Source organism: Schistocerca piceifrons, chromosome 2 (assembly GCF_021461385.2).
Source record: "Schistocerca piceifrons isolate TAMUIC-IGC-003096 chromosome 2, iqSchPice1.1, whole genome shotgun sequence".
In the NCBI taxonomy this organism is placed as follows: domain Eukaryota; kingdom Metazoa; phylum Arthropoda; class Insecta; order Orthoptera; family Acrididae; genus Schistocerca; species Schistocerca piceifrons.
The window spans coordinates 76,834,450-76,855,912 of record NC_060139.1 but is presented as its reverse complement, the minus strand read 5'-3'; the positions used below and the strand labels follow the sequence as shown (position 1 = coordinate 76,855,912).

The 21,463-nt window shown below is 40.7% G+C and overlaps 1 protein-coding gene across 1 annotated transcript in view; it reads right to left on the bottom strand.

Annotated features, from left to right (window-relative positions):
* Positions 1-8,039: 8,039 nt before the first annotated feature.
* Positions 8,040-21,463, bottom strand: part of LOC124776854 (leukocyte elastase inhibitor-like) — a 66,050-nt gene continuing 52,626 nt past the window's right edge. Inside the window, exons 5-8 of the mRNA XM_047252025.1 lie at positions 18,901-19,115; positions 18,232-18,417; positions 16,760-16,898; positions 8,040-8,371 (exon numbers count right to left, since the gene is read on the bottom strand). Of these exons, the coding sequence (XP_047107981.1) occupies positions 8,226-8,371; positions 16,760-16,898; positions 18,232-18,417; positions 18,901-19,115 (686 nt within the window). The 3' untranslated portion in view covers positions 8,040-8,225. The remainder of the gene's footprint in view (positions 8,372-16,759; positions 16,899-18,231; positions 18,418-18,900; positions 19,116-21,463) is intronic.

Here is a 21,463-nt window from a genome sequence, read left to right as displayed (position 1 = left end):
TTCAATAATAGTTAGGTCAACGTCATAGTCATCATGTCAAGACCAATGTTTGCCAAGCCAGATCAAATGTACTGTTGTTGAACAACTGTCAGTGAGCCAAGATATGCAAATACTTCCTCTCTTCAAAAGAAAGTATATACTGCTTAGTGATTTAACAAAGTGTGTGTATAGACTATCTTCCTTCTACTTTACTGTTCTAGTCTGCTATCTTCATCCTCCTTATTCCATAAGACCAACAAAAAAAAATATGCATCTCACTTACTTTACCTCTTATCCACCAAAACTCCAATAATAATCAACTTCACATAATCTCAATAATACCTCAATAATACCTCTTCAATGCGTCGATACATATAAACCCTATTACCAATATCATTTCACTTCCATAACAACTCTTTCCTCTAGTCAGTCTCCTCGAACAAGTACAGATAAAATCCTAATGCAAACTTCAGTTCATCATCCCATACAATCTGAAGACACATTGCCAACACGCAACCTCTGTGTAATCCATCTGACCCAAATCTTCTGCTCATTATGAATTATAAACAAAGAAATGCATATATGACCTCTAACAGACTTAGTTCGAATAACTCTCAGTAATTAAGTACGATTACGGGGTGTGAATAATCATAATATTTCACAGTGTGTACACCACTTCAAGAATTATGGCAGAAGCAAAAATGTGGAGTATTTCTTGTATCAAGTGTCACTTCCTATTTCAATTGCTCACGAAAAATGCAGTGTAATAACTGTCAATGGTCTAAACCTAGTAATGGTATGTCATGTCGTTAGTTTCCTTCCTATTAGCATAAATTTATACAGCTTCCATAAAACCTCCAGCTCATGTGACTTCAACGAAGTTCTTTGTACCAATGTCGTTCGTCGAATTATAGCAGTTCATTTTCTTATCTTAAAAATATAAGGCACTGAGCGTAAGCAGAACATGCAATCACGAGTAAATATACCAGTAGAGAACAGAATGTCAACAAGTGTATGCAGCACAATTCTTACAACGAGGCTCTGCCAAGCAAACAATCTATAATTAATGCAATAGTGTGACCTAAACTCTATGTTCATACACAGTATATCAGCATTTCTATATACCAAATTAAAGAGTAGTTATGACAACAAAACAAATGTATAAATATGCAATCCACACGCATAGCAGCAAACATATGTTATCTAACATAATAAACAGGTCATTAGCATCATATCAGCATAAGCAAATAAATGTTCATATGTCATCTTAATAAGTAAACATGAAGGCGCAAGCAGATAGATCACAAAGCATAACTTACATACCTAAACACATCAGCACAATAAATCAGGTTACAATTATAATTTAAATAAATAAGCACAGCAGCCACATAATAGAAAAATATGACATCAGTGAAAAAGCAGTGCAGCCAAGTGATGCATAATATATACAAATAACAATGCTGTTCATTAATAAACATTGACAAAAATCAGAAAATGTACGCAAGCACGTCGCTTCACACGTAAATTCATAGAACATGAAATTAGCACAAAGTATGAATCACGTAATCGCGAGCAGCAAATTACGTCTAAAGTACGTACCTAAGTGGAAATATGTTACCTGAAAAATGAACTCAACAGTTACCTTTTTTTTTTTAGTTTATTAGTTTCTTCTTCGAAATTATATTCTTCCTGAAAATTTCTCGATAGCAAGTCGTCTTAACGTCGGACACGCACAGAATTTACCTGAAGTCCTTAAATATTTTATACAACCGTATCCTGAAAAATACTGAATGTTAATAACATAATTCATCAAGTCACTATAGCTTTATACTGAATTTAGTCGGAGAAATTAGACTGTGTATTTGTTTACGGCTGTCAGTGCATTCGCACTGAGCGCTCGATCAGCTGTAGGCGTGTGACGTAGGAAGCAATTGTTTGCGGTCAACGACTGCCTTGTGCGGCGCGCAGACTGGACTGTTGCTTTGATTATATGCCGCCGCCAAAACAAAGCGCGGTATCCTTGTATTCTCCGCATGTTTACATCTAGCTGTTAGTTTCTCAAAAGTATGTCATTCCACAAAAATTTTTCGAAAGTATATCATTCCACAAAGATTTTAGAAACTACGAACCTCACGTTTTGTGGTAGGAACAGCATAATTACGAATAGCGTCTAGTTTCTCTGGATCAGGAAGAATACCTTCTGTAGCAATAATGTGACCGAGAAATTTCACCTGAGAACGACCAAACTCAGATTTTTCCAAGTTCTCTGTAATGCCAACTTTTGCAAAAATACGTAATAACGAAACCAAAATTTCGTTGTGTTCACTCCAAGAACGTTTAGCAATAAGAATATCGTCAACATATGAAGTAATATTTTCACGAAGATAAACAGGTAAAATTTCATTTAAACTACAAATGAATGCTGCAGAAAATATAGTAAGTCCAAACGGTAAATTCCAAAATCACATTTAGGTAAAAATAGTCATATCCGGTTATTGTTTACTTACACACTAGATAGATTGATAGTCGAAGAGTTGTTTTGACAGATGCAAAGAATAGTAAAAGAGTAGGCAGCGGTGCAGAAAACTAAAAGAGAAATAGCACCACTACAGCTCGGGGCCCTATGCTCGCTACGGCACATATTCACTTAGAGTAGTGAATCCCCTGAGGACATTAATAGCCGCACATAATTTCTAGTTTGTGACTTAATGGCCAATTTGGTGGGAGTGCGTACATAAATTGATCTAACCATGAACATGGATGTATGTCATTCTTAGAATTGCGGAAGATCTTAAATTTCCGAACAGTTAAGAAGTGTTTATAGTCAAAGTTTTCGCCTCGTGGCGACAAAGACCTACCGCGTCTGTCCCAGTCACAATGACGACTATTGTTAAATTCACGCGCCTGGCGCTCTCTTGTTACATCCCGTAAATGAAACAAATTATTTTCTTCAAACCCCTCTGCTACCTGTGATTCTAAATTTCTTCTGCTATCTTTTCCTACAATTTCGCCTTCGATCTGTTTGACTTGCTTTCGTAATGCCTCAACTTCCCTTTTAACGCGTTCATTAAATTTTCCCTGATTTTCAACATGTTTATTTATGTTCTGGTACTCTTCGGTTTCTGCGAATGGTAATGGAGCTGTATCATCCGAATCTCTGTCCCCATGTAAACTAAGATTTGTCTATTTATCTGAAATTTCCTCAACTCTTTCCGATAAGTCACCTAATTGTTCTTTCTGTTTATTTACGTCTTCCGTAAGTGTCGTGACTCGGGTTTCAGTATTGACACATTTGGTAGTTAACTGCTCATATTGTTGTGTTAGATTATTTAATCTGTCATTTGGTACAGATTCTTCGATTCTCTCAAATATTTCTTCCTTATCCTTTGCACGTTGTAAATTTAACTCTGAAAAATTCTGTGCTATCACGCGATCTCTTTCTTCCTGTTCTCTAACCTGTTCCCTTTGTCTGACTTCTACTGCAATTAATCTATTATTGTGAGAATTCAGAATCGGTTGTACTTCCTCTCTGATTTCTTTCTTTAATTCATCTTTCATATCTTTGAATCATGTCCCTATTCGTGAATCTAACCTTGTTTCCATTGTTCCCATCTCAGTTCTAATTGTTCCTATCTGTGATCCCACTGAGTCTAACCGTGATTCCATTGTTCCCATCCGTGTTTTTAATTCAGATCCAAACCGTGTTTCCATTTTTAATATAGCACTCATCAACTGCCCCATAGTAACTGATTCGAAACTCCATTCGCCCCTAACATTTCCCGCAAAACCAGTTTCCTTCGTCATAGCTGTAAAGCTATCTGTGTTCGATACTATCTCAGAATCTTCTATCGTTAATCTCGTATTCTGTGAATTTTCTGATTGAGAAAAATTTTGAAATGGTTCCGGACTATTTTCCCGACTTATTACATTGTTTTCCACTTCATTAATCATCGCACTGTTTTCCTTTGCTGGCGAGTTCGCCATGTTAACAATTTCGTCATTCTCACTATCCATCATTTTTGCCTTCTTCATCGACCGCGTAATCATTTACAAAACATAAAAAATTCGTCACTGTTCGAAAATCTGTTCTGTATGTGGGAGTGTGACTCAACGTACACATCTGGCACGGTTCTTCTCCAACAAGACAAGAATTTTTTAATACCAATTATACTGACGTGATAAAAGAAAATTAGAAAAACTATAATTACGCAAGAAAACCAGAATTCACTCTAATACAAGAACACAAGCCAGATGCTTTGTTGACTGAACCTGTAATGACGCATTATTTCAGACACACAAATAATAAAAGAACATTGTGGTTTTTACCTTCATATATATTGACGAAATGCACTCTGATCATTAGAATAACATCCGCTATCTCTCCCATCAAATAACTGGATAAAACATGGAACAAACACTCCTTACTACAACATCTCGACAAGCCTTGCCCACTAGCACATCTCAACACGAACTGTCTTCTACGAGCTCTCTCCAAGCACTGACTTCTACGAGTTCTTAACAGGCACTGAGTACTACGAGTTCTTAACAGGCACTGTCTTCTACGAGCTCTGCCCACGCACAGACTACTACGAGTTCTCTCCAAGCACTGTGTAGGCGGCTTAATAATACTCTTTGGCGTAATCTCTGGCGCAGTGGCTCAGTGTAGCCACCTTTCAGTGTTCAGTCGCATGTTAATGAACTTTCAAACATCTTATAACATCTTTCATTTTAACTGCCTACATAATTTTAATTAATTGTTATGAAAATTCATATTTTCACTAAAGATAGTAGCTTTCGTATCTATAGTTTGTAAGTGGACGGGCGACCATGGTATTTCATTAAACTAAAATATTCCCAAATTTCAGGTTTATAAACACTGAGTTATCCAGTCACGATTCAGCCTTTATTGCGAGACTGGCACTCCTAGTAGAAAGTGCTACAGCAGATACAGGACTTAACCAGAACCTATGGGATTATTTCGAGAAATCGCGGGGTATGCAAGAGAACTTCTGTGATGGCAGTAGGAGAGAGGTACTGTGAGAAGTAACTCTAAGCCGTGTCTGGGTAGCTCAGTGTATTAAAACACTGCGTCATAAAAGGAAGGCTCCACGTTCGATTCCCAGACTGGCACACAGTTTTAATCTCCCACTAAGTTTCAAAACAAAGCTCACTCCGCTGCTGAGTGCAATAATGATGGTCCACACTAAATTGTGCAGTTGAGGAGAAATGGACATCGCTTTGAAGAGGATTCACAGATTTTGGACCGACAAATACCAGGGGAGTCTGAAGGAAAGGTACAGACTTTGTGATTTTGAACAAAAAGACTTCATATCGAGATATGCCTCTTTCAAATGGTTTCGTAGGCAGAACATATAATGCAAGAATTATTCGAAGATTGTCATTGATTAGAAATTACGGCAGTGTTGCAGAAGGAACAGAGACGAATACTTGTTTATCAAATCTGGAAATTATCTCAAACTGGGGATAAAGCTAGAGCTCCTGTACGTCGTTTAAGATTTTGAGTACTTTCGAGCTCTCTTTGTACGAACTATTAGTCTTAGAGAAAAATAAATTGGACCTCTTTTGTAGGACGTTTAACGTAGAGTAATTCTATAATGCGACACGATATCACTGGAGGGTGCGATATTAGAGTTATTCAATAAAACATACAATTGTGTTCTATCTAGGAAATGATTCTGACTAGGCCTTACGTCCATATGCAGTTTCTTTGTGCGGAATCACTAATACTACCACCTATCGAAGCTTCTACCTTTCTCCTTACTCGCAATGTACAACGAAGATAGCTGCGGCTAACCCATAGGTGTTAGAAAAATACTTGAAGTGACGGACGAAAGAAGAACAAAAAGATTTTACGAAAATAAAATTCAGCAATTTAAGTCATTTGGAAATGGAATGAAGTGGTACAAGGAAGAAACGGCAGCGGGAAAAACAAGTCAAGAAACGGTAAAAGAAATAGTTGGCAGAGGAACAGATTCAGCATACAGAAATATGAAATAACTGTCTGACAATTTAAAAGCAAAGGCAATAACGCTAAGAGTAAAAAATGTTTCACTGTTCAACTGAGAGGAAGGAGCTGGTAAGCAGAAATACTGCACTGAAGGCTGTACGGAAGTGATACAGTAATCCAAGACGATTAATGTTTATTTGTATCATATATGGTATCCAGTATTCGAGAGCATTCCATCTGAGCACTTCTTTCCTTATGTTTTTATGGTTCTCTCTTGGTTCTAATATCTTATGTTCTCGTCTTTGGCTAGAGCTTATACCTATCTTTTGAGGCTCTGCATCATCTTACGTCACGCTACATCGTCAAACACTTTCTTCTGTCCCGACAAATCATATCACATTATCTTGATTTTTTTTAGTAATTCTTGCTCTCATTATCGAGAGAAACGTCGAAACTGCATGTCTGGTGCCCTAACCCCTCAAAACTCTTCTTTACACAATGCTTCACAGCTTCAGTATATTGTGTTGCAGGGATTTTTAAGAAACCAAGAACTGCTATTAATTGATACCTTGTAGTACTAATACTGGTTTCCACTAACGTCGTTATCTTGCAGACTTTCTAAATAAAATGGGATTTAGTCACAGTAGCAAATGTACAGTTCAATTGTGATATTCTTAGAATGAATATGTCGGTTGTAGTAAAGTGACATTGTCCATAAACACAATGTTTTTGTCTTCCTTTCCTTTTTATCCAGCATCAGGTCGGTTTGGGACATTTATGGTACTTTCCCCATAAATGTCAACCCGGCCTGATGCTGGATAAAGGGGAAAGAAGACATATTGATCTTGAACAATACCACTGAAGTTGTGAAGTCTAATAGGTAATGGCGTTATACGGAAACCAGTATTATGTATGATGTATTATTTAATAGCAAATTTTGGCCGTATAAAAATGTCTTTAATAGAATATACCTAAGCTCTGGAGCTCACTGTAAAGGACGTTTCAGAAGTAAGAGCACCAGACAGGCAATACTGATGTCTCCCTCGGTAATGAAAGCAAGACTTGATAAACATCAAGGGGGGGTTTTCATAAGATTTGTCCACATAGAAACGGTGTTTGTCAATGTAATGTGACCCAAAGTGGTTTAAGTTATTAAAGGCTAGATGTAAGCTACAGCAATAGATGGGAAAATACACTATGCAAAAGAACCAAGCGGCAGCAATAAGAATGTAACACCAAGAGAGAAGAATTCAGATTGAAAAGGCTGTCTGATATGAGTACAGTCTTTTGTCCACAATTGAATCTGTAGATGAAAGCAATTTAGCGCCAATAAAACAAAGCTTCTGAAGTGTCATTAAAACTGACGGCGAAAGGACATCAGCGACAATAATCAGTGATTATTCTGCTATTTTCTTTGAAGATAAGGAAGAATGCAATGAAGTCGGATTTAGGGAAAACTTAGATTGCTATTAAACGTAAGTAAGAAGAAAGTGAGTAGGAAAAAAATAATGATTAGGGAAAATCCAAATCCAAAGGAAGACAGTGTAGTGCATCAAGGAATTCCACTACCAAGAAGGGAGAATAATATTTGGCGAGCGGAGAGGCCATAAAAAGCACGCTTTCACAAGCGAAAATCCAGCATTCCTAGCCTAAAGAAAACTGGGAGATAACACAACCGAAGAAGAGTCTGAGATGCGGCGTTACAGAATGGTGCTGAATATCAAGTCGCCATATAGGATAAGAAATGAGGTTCTCCACAGGATCTGCGATCAAAGGAATGTAGGGGCAACACAAATCAAAAGAAGAAATACGATGTTGGGATAGCACATCAGGAAATAACTACCATGGGAGGAGGAAGTCTTAGAGATTATCGAATGTAAGGAAGTAAGGAAAGAAGGAAATCTGAATACATCCAGTTCATAATTAACGACCTGGGCTGTAAGTGGTACTCTGACATGAAGTTGATGCAGGAGAGGAAATCATGGTGGAGGCATCTAACTTGTCAGGAGGGGGAAAAATGAACACAAAATAGCCTGTGAACTTTAAAATCCAGATTTCATTTTAATAGTTCCTCAAATACTATTGTGACAGACATTTTACAGTGTGATTATTCAACGATATATATATATAATACATATTTCAGACCATATTTACTGCGTTCTGCATACCATTTCCTGTTTAGGAATAATTACAAGTCATGGAAAAACACACGTTTTTAACACAATAAGCATTTCTCAAAAGTAAAACAACTTTCATGGAAGTCTTCGTCCACCAGAATTTATGAAGGAGGAGTTGAGTAGCGACCTGCAAACAGAACCGTGTGTGTCTGCTGGTCCAGTATCAGGAACACGAACGGATGGTCTGCCTTGAAGATGACGGGTGGGTCAGGTAAAGGAAGGGTCAGAGAGAGGCCGATAAGAACAGCTGAAAATAAGAGAGACATGAGAATATAATAGAAAGTACTATTTTATGTTTCAAGCTGTATTGTACAGTTATAAGAAACATTAAGTAGCAATACGAAGAAAATTCATTTTGAAATACGTTCTAATAATATAGCAGCGGCTGGAAACCACTGGGAACAATGTCAAGACAAAGTAAATCAAATGATTTTACTGCAAGTTCATAACCACCAGTTCCGCAAGGTTTGGCAGTACAAAACAAAAACAACAACATACAAGGGTTTTTCACAAAAACATTGTTTCCAATCATTCACCAAATGTGCTAGATACTTTGTAAGTAGGCTGTTTAGGTTTTTTTATTGGTAACGCCACCTCTGTATGAAAATCAATGGCTGTGCTGTGTGCAGTCTGTGGCTGCTTTGCATTGTTGTAATACTCGCCATTGTAGTGTTGGGCAGCGGCAGCTGGATGTGAACAGCGCGTAGCATTGCGCAGTTGGAGGTGAGCCGCCAGCAGTGGTGGATGTGGGGAGAGAGATGGCGGAGTTTTGAAATTTGTCATGAACTGCTATATTTATATATGATGATATCAAGGTAAATACATTGTTTGTTCTCTATTAATATCTTTCATTTGCTAACTATCCCTATCAGTAGTTAGTGCCTTCCATAGTTTGACTCTTTTATTTAGCTGGCAGTAGTGGCGCTCGCTGTATTGCAGTAGCTTGAGCAGCGAAGATTTTTGTGAGGTAAGTGATTTGTGAAAGATATAGTTTAATGTTAGTCAGGGCCATTCTTTTGTAGGGAATTTTGAAAGTCAGATTGCGTTGCGCTAACAAAATATTGTGTGTCAGCTTAAGCACAGTCATGTATAATTGTTCAAAGGGGACGTTTCAACTTAACCCAGTGCAGACAGGAGAAAATCTATAATCTAAGTGTTACTTTATAGTGAAGGCTCACAAAGTTCATTTGCAGTTAGAGAAACCCAAGTCTGGGTACGTGATTCGACTCTTGTAGTTAACTGCCCGAGAAACCTTAAAGGGACGATGCACATGGTCAGTCACATCTCGCTTCTAAAATCAAACTATCAGTCACAGCTCGCTGAAAACTGATAGCTCAGTAATCCGTGCAACTACCACTTTTTATTGGTATGTTATTGATGAAGTGTTTTTTCTCATATGGAAAGAATACGCTAATCTGAAATGGAGGTGGTGAATTAGTCACAGTCAACGGCCGTGTGGAGGTAGATACATCACATCACGTCAGATCACTGAACTCGTGCTCAATCGGACGTGGTCAGTATTTGGAAGGGCGACCTTCCGGGCACGCCGCAAGCTGTTGCCAATTTTCTCCTTTGCCTTTACGGCAATGGAGACAGGAAGACCGGTGGCGTAAACTTGGTGATCGCAAGTCTTTGCACCAATACCCAGGATTAAATTGCAACCTCTTCACTGTTGATGGCGATCCGCCCATTACAGACAATTCTGTCCCATCGACCACCTGACCTACATCCTGCAAATAACCATAACCTTCATAAAAGCTAAGTTCATAGCACAGATGTTGCCCAATCACACTGTCGTCACTTGTATAGACACCAATTATCCAGTATCAATTGAAATACAGGGTGATTCAAAAAGAATACCACAACTTTAGGAATTTAAAACTCTGCAACGACAAAAGGCAGAGCTAAGCACTATCTGTCGGCGAATTAAGGGAGCTATAAAGTTTCATTTAGTTGTACATTTGTTCGCTTGAGGCGCTGTTGACTAGGCGTCAGCGTCAGTTGATGCTAAGATGGCGACCGCTCAACAGAAAGCTTTTTGTGTTATTGAGTACGGCAGAAGTGAATCGACGACAGTTGTTCAGCGTGCATTTCGAACGAAGTATGGTGTTAAACCTCCTGATAGGTGGTATATTAAACGTTGGTATAAACAGTTTACAGAGAATGGGTGTTTGTGCAAAGGGAAAAGTTCTGGACGGCCGAGAACGAGTGATGAAAATGTAGCACGCATCCAGCAAGCATTTGTTCGCAGCCCAGGAAAATCGACTCGCAGAGCTAGCAGAGAGCTGGAAATTCCACAATCAACTGTATGGAGAGTCCTACGAAAAAGGTTAGTTATGAAACCTTATCGTCTGAAATTGGTTCAAGCACTGTCTGCAGCTGATAAGATTAAAAGAATCGATTTCTGTGATTTTATCCTTGCTCAAATGGAAACAGATGAATCTTTCGTTTCAAAGATTGTGTTTTAGTGATGAAGCAACTTTCCACACTAACGGGAAAGTCAACCGTCACAATGTCTGTATATGGGGAACTGAGAATCCGCGGGAAACAACTCAGTATGAACGTGACTCGCCTAAGGTGAACGTTTTCTGTGCCATTTCAGCCAATAAAGTTTTTGGTCCCTTTTTCTTCGAAGGTGCTACTGTAACTGGACTACAGTATCTGGAGATGTTAGAGAGTTGGCTGTTCCCTCAGCTCGAACAAGAAGCACAACAATTCATATTTCAGCAGGATGGAGCGCCTCCACATTGGCACTTATCTGTCCGTAACTACCTGAACGTCAACTACCCGAGGCGATGGATCGGCCGCCAGGCAGCCCGTGACAGAGCACTTCATCACTGGCCTCCAAGAAGCCCTGATCTTACCCCCCTGCGATTTTTTCTTATGGGGGTATGTTAAGGATATGGTGTTTCGGCCACCTCTCCCAGCCACCATTGATGATTTGAAACGAGAAATAACAGCAGCTATCCAAACTGTTACGCCTGATATGCTACAAAGAGTGTGGAACGAGTTGGAGTATCGGGTTGATATTGCTTGTGTCTCGGGATGGGGCCATATTGAACATCTCTGAACTTGTTTTTGAGTGAAAAAAAAAACTTTTTAAATACTCTTTGTAATGATGTATAACAGAACGTTATATTATGTTTCTTTCATTAAATACACATTTTTAAAGTTGTGGTATTCTTTTTGAATCACCCTGTATTTACGGTTTCGGAAGTGGCGAGTGAAACATGGCATTGTTCGAAATAATACTGGAACGTCTTGTCTGGAAACTGCTCCAACTCGTTCGGAAGCTCATACATGCTAAAAATACATCTAATCGGAACATGTAAACTGACCTTCGCGGCTGTCCATTTTGAAATTGACAACTCTAATAATGAAAAGCTGTACTAGCGTTGATCATTGAAGTACGAAGTGCAAGTAGAACACTTAGAAATACTTTTATGTCCTGTAAGCTAAATAAACAGCCGTGTCATATCTCAATGAGGAAGGTGAAATATTAAAAAACGAACAATCAACAGCAGTATAAGGGAATGACGATAACGAGAATTTGTGCCGGAGCGGGACTCTAAACCGGATTTCCCACCATATGCGAGCAGTCAACCAGACCCCAACATCCATGTGTTCTCGTTCCTGCGTCACAACCTATTCTCTCACACACATTATTTAATTCCCGTACAGTGAGAACATTTTAAGTGAAAGTCGCTGCCTGGCGTCGGCAGATAAACACACAATTGCAGTGCCTGTGTTATTGCATGTTCCATGCTCGAATGTTTACCCCAGGGCAAGTGCATGTACTAGTACTGTGATTAGAAGAATAGTTGGTCAACCATTGTACACATGTGTGACTAGTAGGAGTGTTGGAGAATGAAAGGTTCCTACATGGCAAACAGTATTTGTAAAGCAACTGATACAGAATACGTGTAAAAGCGCAGGATTGTACACTGAGTGAAGCTTAATTAAACTAGTTTGTAGCGAAAACGCAATGCGTAAGTCGTAGTGGACTGTCTGTTGCGAAACATGTTGCTTATTATCTGAGCTGAAACGTTATTAACTATCTGAAATAAAATTACGAGGGTGAGTAAAAGAAACCCTTAAATATTTTTTAAAATATTATTTATTGTGCAGAAGTAGTACAAAGCCGTATCACTTTCCAACATAATCTCCCCCATGCTCAATGCAAGTCCTCCGGCGCTTACAAAGTGCATTAATTCCTTTAGAAAAAATTTCTTTTGGTAGTCCGTGCAACCACTCATGCACCGCGTGGCCTACCTCTTCATCAGAACGGAACTTCTTTAATCCCATTGCGTCTTTGAGTGGTCCACACATTAGAAATCACTTGCGGCAAGGTCTGGTGAGTATGGTGGATTAGGAAGACGCTCCAAATGCAGGCCTGTGATTGTTGCAGCTGTTGTACGGGCAGTGTGGGGCCTTGCATTGTCATGCTGCAAAAGGACACCTGCTGACAGCAATCCACGTCACTTTGATTTGACTGCAGGCCGCAGATGATTTTTTTTAGGAGATCTGTGTATGATGCACTGGTGACAGTGGTTCCTCTAGGCATGTAATGCTCCAGAATAACGCCTTTTTCGTCCCAAAAGTGAGTCACCATAACCTTCCCTGCTGATGGTTCTGTTCGAGGCTTCTTTGGTTTTGGTGATGAGGAATGGCGCCATTCCTTGCTCGCTCTCTTCGTTTCCGGTTGGTGGAAGTGAATCCAGGTATCGTCCCCAGTAACGATTCTTGCAAGGAAGCCATCAACTTCTCGTTCAAAGCGCCGAAGTAGTTCTTCACAAGCATCAACACGTCGTTCTCTCATTTCAGGAGTCAGCTGCCGTGGCACCCATCTTGCAGTCACTTTGTGGAACTGGAGCACGTCATGAACAATGTGGTGTGCTGACCCATGACTAATCAGTAAACATGCTGCAATATCATTCAGTGTCACTCGGCGGTTTTCCTTCACTATGGCTTCAACTGCTGCAATGTACTGTGGAGTCACAACTCGTAGTGCCTGACCTGGACGAGGAGCATCTTCCACTGAAGTCACACCATTTGCAAACTTCCTACTCCATTTGTAGACTTACTGCTGTGACAAACATGCATCACCGTACTGAACCTTCATTCGTCGATGAATTTCAATAGATTTCACACCTTCACTGCGCAAACACCTAACAACAGAACGCTGTCCTGCCCTGATGCAGGTCGCAAGTGGGACGGCCATCTTTATACTGATACTGCGACGGTATGTGTGCATCTGCACTATGCTGCCTCTGCACTATGCTGCCACCTACAGGCCATTCTGCACGCTGACGCACGCTTACCAACATACAGGGTAACGGTGCGAAATTTCGATTTGTTATTACAAATTTAAGGTTTTCATTTGACTCACTCTCGTACTTACTCCGTGCCGACCCCGAACACCAGTCGTGTTGAACCCAATTCTCTCTTTTCTCACTTGACATTCCGCGTGTCATGTATAAGGCATTCAGGTGGATGCACTCTTCTTGGCAGGGCCGACGAACCATGTTAGCTTGGATGCATAGTCATCGATATACGTAGAAATTGCTTTAGGGTTGTTCGAGGGAAATGTATCGTATGTCTATCGCTCATTTCGTTAATCAAAGGTGCGGCACACAACAATAATTACCTCAGACTTTTAGAAAGAAACTTCACTATCTAGACAAACTTGCTCAAATAGCCAATCAGATCTTTCCAAGATTTTAGTGTGATGCAAAGTTTGGAACCTTAGCATCTAATTTAGAGAAATATAAAATTGTGCACTTCAACAAAGTGGAGTCCGTTCTTTCATGGGGTGCTGGACAACTGGAATCAGTTTACAAAGGAGATTGCTCACAATAATTGTGCGACCCATCCTACAATGTTGATATAGTGTATGTGACCCATTCCAAACAGGACAGGGAACACTGAACTTAACCAAAGAGGGGAAAGCACGAATTGTCACAGTTGTGCTATGAATCACGTATGAGAGTCACGGAAATGCAGAAAAAGATGAATTGGCAGACACCTTCAGACATACGCCAATTAACCCGTGAAAGCCTACTTACGAAGTTCTACGAACCAGCACTAAGTTAACAATCCAGAAATGCACTTCAGTCTTTTAAATATGGGCTCTCGTGTGGATCACGATAACAAACAATAATTACTGCGAGCACAGATCTGTATAAGCAGTGATTCTTGCCGTGCTCCATACACGACTGGAACGGGATAAAACACTAAATCGAGATACAACGCCAAGTACCATCTATAATGAACTTCACAGTAGTCTGCAGAGTATGTCTGTGATGTACATGCAATATAAACCTCAGCTAAGTGTCCTCGACACACAGAAATGAAAATGCCCTACTTACTGCTTCCGCGAAATAAAGCAGTTGAAGATCGAATCACACTGTATTCCACACCGTAGGACACCACCTCTCTCCTGCTCAGTAGGCTTTAAACAATACATTGTTGCAGCGTGTGACTACCAATTTTTATTTTGGGCTAATGCTCGGACCTTCATATTGATGCGTCTAGTCAGCACCTCACTGTGCAAGTGGAGGTGAATCTGTGTGTGTCACTGACTGGAAAACACCGACCTTGTGCTTCTGTACGTCAAGGGATTGTCAGAAAGTCAAAAATTATAATTATTTAGGGTAAAATAAACGAAGCACTCTAAGCTAAAAACTGATGAACTTAAGTGAGTGCAAATTCGCGTATCAGTTTTCTAGCGTGACAAGGATGACCGAGCTATACTGAAAATTTAACACGATACGCAGATATATTGCCACTTTTCACGATTTTTGAGAGTCGGTACCTAGTTCCACTAAAACGTTCCTAATTATCGTAACATATTGGTTTCTGTCTGTGGTGTCACCGCCAGACACCACACTTGCTAGGTGGTAGCCTTTAAATCGGCCGCGGTCCATTAGTATACGTCGGACCCGCGTGTCGCCACTGTCAGTGATAGCAGACCGAGCGCCACCACACGGCAGGTCTAGAGAGACGTACTAGCACTCGCCCCCAGTTGTACAGCCGACGTTCATAGCAATGGTTCACTGACAAATACGCTCTCATTTGCCGAGACGATAGTTAGCATAGCCTTCAGCTACATTTGCTACGACCTAGCAAGGCGCCGTATTCAATTGATATTGAGATTCTATTAATGTATCATCAAGAGCGATGTTCTACAAATGTGGATTAAAGTTAAGTATTCCAGAAGCTACGTACTTTTCTTTATAGCATTCATTACGTATCCTGTTTCAGACCTCACGCCAGCCTGCATGAGTTTAAGTGCGTGCCTTTCGGCTTCCTCTCATTGTTTCTAGGCTGTCTTGTCTAGACACAACACTGTGTACTAGTTTGGAATAAAATTCCCGTGTTTTAAGTATGAACTCGCTGCCCACTGTTGTTTGAAGTTCTGACGTTCGAGGCAAACACAATGCGCGAGACTTTTTCTTGCGACTTGAACATTCTCGTAGTGAGTAGTCAGTTGATGCAGTCGCCATATAGGCACATATGTTTGCAGCTTTCATAATTGTCCGTATAAAACGCGTTAATCACAGAACGAGATCTCCACGTACGGAAATAAATTCGTAGCTTAACATAGTGCTCACAATTAGTCATTGGTAAGAAAGTGTAAGCAATTAGAATATGACGATACTGCCGTGCCTGTGTGATTCCAAATTACGATACAAAGTTCCTTTGGACGTGCACATGTCCAAAGGAACTCTGCATCGTAATTCGGAATCACAGAGGCACTTCAATATCGTATTAATCCGTTGGCGTCGAGGAAGCAACTGTCAAGTAAAATGTGTCACTATACGGGAATGTACGCAATAGCTGTGGGAGTACACGTTGTAGATGTATGGTTGACGACATGTGGAAGCTGAGGTGTGGCCTTGAGTCGTGCACGGACAGCCGAATCATAAGGCGGCTGCTCGCGATTGTCGGAAAATCCGGGTTCGAATACCGGTCCGGCACAGATTTTCACCGTTGTCATTCCATTCTACAGATCATGGTTGTCCATATTCGTAATTGCGAATTCATTTGTGTCTCTCCGAATACTAACCAAGTGTGGTGTGTTCGAGTCGCCTTATCAGCAGTGATATGAAGTCTGACAACGAGGAAATTATCATTCTATCTCGTCAGGATTTTCATTGATACCACCACCGAAGACATCGATGTTGTGGAGTCAAAGATGTTTCGGAGACCGGCAACTTCGAATCGATGGCGTTCCGAGTGTATCACCTGGTCCCATCGGCTGGAGCCAAACTGCCTCTGTAAGCACTGGTCGGGAGCTCAACTGTGTCATATCGTTTTCAGTCATATCCTCTTGTTACGTTATTTAACTCGACTTTCTGCTTCTCGATTGAAGCGAGGGTTGCTACACGAATCATTTGCTGCTGTGTTGAGAACGACTTTCCAGGGACTTCTTTCTGGCATTACACTTCCACAATCAAATTTGCTATCTCACATCGACCCATCTCGCTCGGGTTTTTGAGAGCTGTAACTTGTTCCGTAGTTGTTTATTTGTTATTAGGCCGTGCAATGTGGTACAGAGGAACCACCCGTGTGTGTATAAAAGTAACACTCCCCGTGAGATTGCGTCGAAGGTGTTAATTCCCAAATTACTTACCAGTAGCTGCTGCTGCTTCTGTGCCTTCTTCATTGACTTCTATGAAAGCCTTGTGCAGAACTTTGGAAATTGCTAGTGGCTCATCACTAATACGAGTCAAATTTGCCCTGCTGGCATCGAACACGTCAGTAATACCAAGCTGAAAATTAAATTAGGCAGACGTTAGTAGCGAATTCCGAATCGAGTGTAACAGTTCTAAAATACTACACGTCTTGTGTAATAGCGAGTAAATAAAGAAGCACTGAATCGGTTAGGCGTTATTCTATCTCTAATGCTGCATGCCAGTCAGCACCAATATAAATAGACAACTATAAATCACAATTATTTTGTAAAATGGCTCTCCAAAGCAATCAAGTTCTCACACAATCATCATTTAACTATACCCCATATTCTTATTGACGTACTTCTCACAGCCACGCAAAAAATTACTCGCATTACTAAGATGTCCAGGATCACATAGTATCAGGACAGGATCGTTCTCTGACCTTGAAACATTGCACGTTCCGTCAGAATCTATCAGGTTAGTGTCCGTGGACTAGCACCTAACAGTATATGTATTCTTGCACTCTTCTGGAAACTAAAGAGTGCCGTGCCATTTTTTTAGCAGCGAATAAGTGGATTACTGAATTCAAAATGATCCGCGTTAAATCCGTTCAAATCTGCCTTCACAGACGAAGAGATCGACGAAGTTCATAATTCAGTATTGGACATCGCAGGTTATAGGCCCATCAGATAGTTGACTCTCTTCAGTACATCATTTATGGTCTATGATCTAATGAGTGCGATTTAATTAAAATGAGAAAAATGTGTTCTGCGTGTATCACAGTTTTTTCATTCAACCTCTCCGACTTTCGTTATATGATATGAGCAAAGAATTTTTTACATAGCTGTTTTTTGTGTGAAGTATCTGCTACTTCTTGCGTTAGTATGTGAGGCGACTGAGAGGTTGGATTACAACTGACGCTATTAATAATGAAACTAATTAGGCACACAATTTATGAATGTAAAGTAATAAGTTATGTAAAAAATATAAAAAGGTCGGTAAAGTGCATGTGTTTCGTTCTGACACTGAATATCACATGTGATCCTCAAAGTACGTCGTTTTGGTTATATGACAAGGATGTTCTGTATCTCTCACCAAAGAATTTGAAGAGAAGAGGGAGCGACTTAATAGGGAAGTTACATTTCAGATACATCTGAACAAGCTGGTAGCTAGTAACTACACATTCGTAATTATCTGACGACAGTTTGTTTGCGGACCCACAATTACTCGAAAGTTTTCGTTTTCATTCTGGTATATTTTCACCTGTGTCAGTATTTGTTATTAATTACGGTACGTCATGCATGTGAGACAATACTCTCTTGGCAAGTTACAGGCGACTAGCGGGATAATTCTGAACATTTGCTTCATTACATTACGTACCTGATGTGAAATACTGTTACTACATTAAATTAGTGTTATTTTCACTTACTGTTTGTAACGTTGTTGTAAGCTCCTTTTCGTATTCCAGTTTGAATTTTGGTAAAAACACGCGCACTTCTCGTTTGCTTGTTCTGGCTAAAATGTCTTGAAGAGTTATGTTGGTAAGTTTCTTCTCAAGATTCGGAAGGCCGTTCTGCTCTCTGGGCAGTATTATCAACATACTGACCCTCTCCCCCTGTTGCGTGAAAAAGAAAATCAGTGAATGCATTTTTTACTTTGGTCAAAATTGCTCTATACTGTATGAAGCTCACAATTTCGCACAGGTCACAGAGACAGTTTCACATTACAGGTAACACATTCAATCAACAAAATGAGACCGTTAAGTCAAAAACATTAAGTAGACGAGAAGTCTTTATGATATCAAAAAAGGTAAATTTTCCACATCTGTAGTCTGAGTTCTTCTGCATCTTCATCAATAACGCGGCACTGAAAGTACATTTAGTTCTCAAACGACGATTTTGTCATGCGTTTCTCACACGTGAAAGGATAATAATCACTGATAGAATCACGCAGAACATTTGTTGCTTTGTATTAGAGTTCGGAAGCTTGATTTTTTAAAGATATTTCTTGTGTGAAAATCTCACTGCTTTATAAAGTTACTTCTTCTGTCAAATTTACTTACCGTGGAATTACTGCAGATTCACGATTAATACGGTACCTTGTATGGGAGAAGCAGCACCTGGGATTCCAGTTCAGGTACGTCAGAGTACTTGAAATTTTCTTTAATGTACATCATATTCACACTTTGTGTTGATCCTGGGGCTACATGAAATGGTGTTGGTGATGTAAGAGCTTTGTTAAACCTCTTTTGCCACTCGCCCTTGAAGTAAATGGCATTCACCAGTACCATCCTGGTTAAGTCATTCAGAACACCTGAAACAAAATTCGGCTTTCATCTTCACCAAGATTACCATACAATACAATGTATCGTTTCATAACGCAGCAGAACGCCAGTAATCGACGGAGTACCGTTTTAAACATGCAATTGTTTTGTTTTGGGGCACAAAAAACACACTCATACGTTCCCATGTCAAAACCGTAGAATATGAAGACGAAAAAGCAGTTAAAAGCGACTTCACGATAAGCCCAATCGACGAACAGAAAGACAGCAAAAAACAGGGACTTTGTCTTGGAGAAAGGGCCATAACATACGCCATAGAGACAACTGAGGGCCTGAACTTAAATGTCCTTCGCCACATTGCTACGAAGGATAAATAGTAAAGCACAGTCGACACCCCGCGTGTCGTTAGCTGAAACAGCCTATAGCTCAGACGGCAAACAGCAATTACAACGAAGGTGGCTAAAAAAAAAAAAAGGGCATTCCGTCAGGAAATTTCAAACCGTCAATGGTTGAGGACAACGAGCACAAAGTGTTGGGGGGGGGGGGGGAATCACCATGGTAATAGCTAAAAAGACAGTGCCAGATATGCAACAGAGCTAAAATTATCTCCTCGCGGCGAAATGGCCGAGAGGAGGTAGGCCAAGCCGCTGGGAGTAGTTTAATTCCCGTGAGTTTGTTCCCTTGAAGGGAAGACCAGCGGTGATGCCAAACTGACACCATCTGCTGACAGACGGCAACACAGATGTCATCGGAGGGAATTTAAGAACTAGCGGGCTGAGGTACGAGGACTGCAGCCTTGGCAGCAGCGTCAGCGGCATCGTTTCCTGTCAGACCGACGTGACCAGAAACCCACATAATCATCACAGTGGCTCCATCAACAGTGACAGTTTTCCTCGACCCGTTGCACTAAGGGATAGATTGACTTCACATAGAGGCTTTGAAGGGCACTAATAGAGTCTGAGCAGACAACGCAATTTAAAAGCCTGTGTCCCTCGGTCAGTCTACGGAGCCCAGGACAGAAAAATGGTTGGCGCAGAGACATCGTTGAAGAGGATCTCCTAGTCGGCGAAGGATAACAATTCAGACGGTTGTTGGTTGGGGGGTCTTAAGAAGTCTTTACCGGAGTATTCGTTCTGTCCTTTCCAGATTGCTGTCTGTGTAGCAGGTGGTTTTGCTGTGTGAGGCAAAAATTTAGTGGCTTGTTGTACAGTTTGAGGAGAAGGAGGCGGGGATGCTTCCGTGACACTGGGCGATTTTCAACAGTGGTGTTTAATTTGGGGTCTCGTGTCTGCACTGACATGTACTTTGGGGAAGATGTAGTAAGAATGGTAATGTAAGTGCCATATGGTAACGTAAACGCCAGATGGTAATACACATAGGTTCCGACTAGTCAGCAACTTTTAAGCCACAGGGAAAGACAGTTCTTCCTTCACCGTAATCTCTTGGATGGCCCGCTCATTGGGATACTCGAGACAATCTTGGGAGGATGTTGATACAGCAGAAAGGAGTCAGACAATTGGCCTCAGTAGCATCCCTACCACAAGTTACACATCTGGTCAGGTGTCGACAGGACATTTGAGTGTGTTTGTAACGAAGACATTGGTAGCAGTGCATCGTGTTCAGAATGTATGGTCTAAGCGTAATAACTTCATAGCCTGCTCTGATCTTGGATGGAAGCACTGATCTGTCAAACGTGAGAGAAGGAGTGTGTGTGGGCACTATGGATGCATCTAGAGTTTCATCACCCGATGTACTGCAATGACGCCCTGATCAGAGAGTTAAGTTTGGTTTCCTGGCTCTTTCAGACCATCTGTCAACCTAGTGTACATAACACCATGTGAAGAATTCATTGTTAGATGGGCCTCGACATAAACAGGATATCCATGGATGAGCGATGATGCAGGCAGTTGGTTTGCTTGAGAATCTGAAGTAGTCTCCAAAATCGAATTTCCATTGTGTTAACGATAACAGGATTTTACAGCGCCGGCAACTGCGTTAACACCTTTCTGTATAATAAATGGATTAACCAAGGTGCAGCTGAGAGGGTCTTTGATTTGTTAGCCTCATTCTGTTTACGTTTGGCAGACATTCACTGTGAAGATGATGACTGGCTCATTGCAACAAGAAAATCCCCCATGATTGCCATTGTCTCCAAAGGTGCACTCCTTCCAACAGGGGATATCCGCCCCCCCACCCTCCTCAGAGGGGGCGCACCTGCCATTGGTGATGTTTCAGACCTCAGGCCACACCTCCGAAACACATGACAGAAGGAGAAGGACCATTTGGCAATTTGGGAAGGTTACAGCTCAGGCAATCCCCCTCCCTGGGCCTGGCCTGTACCTGGGGAGAGGGTGAGATTGGTATATGCAAAACCTACTTC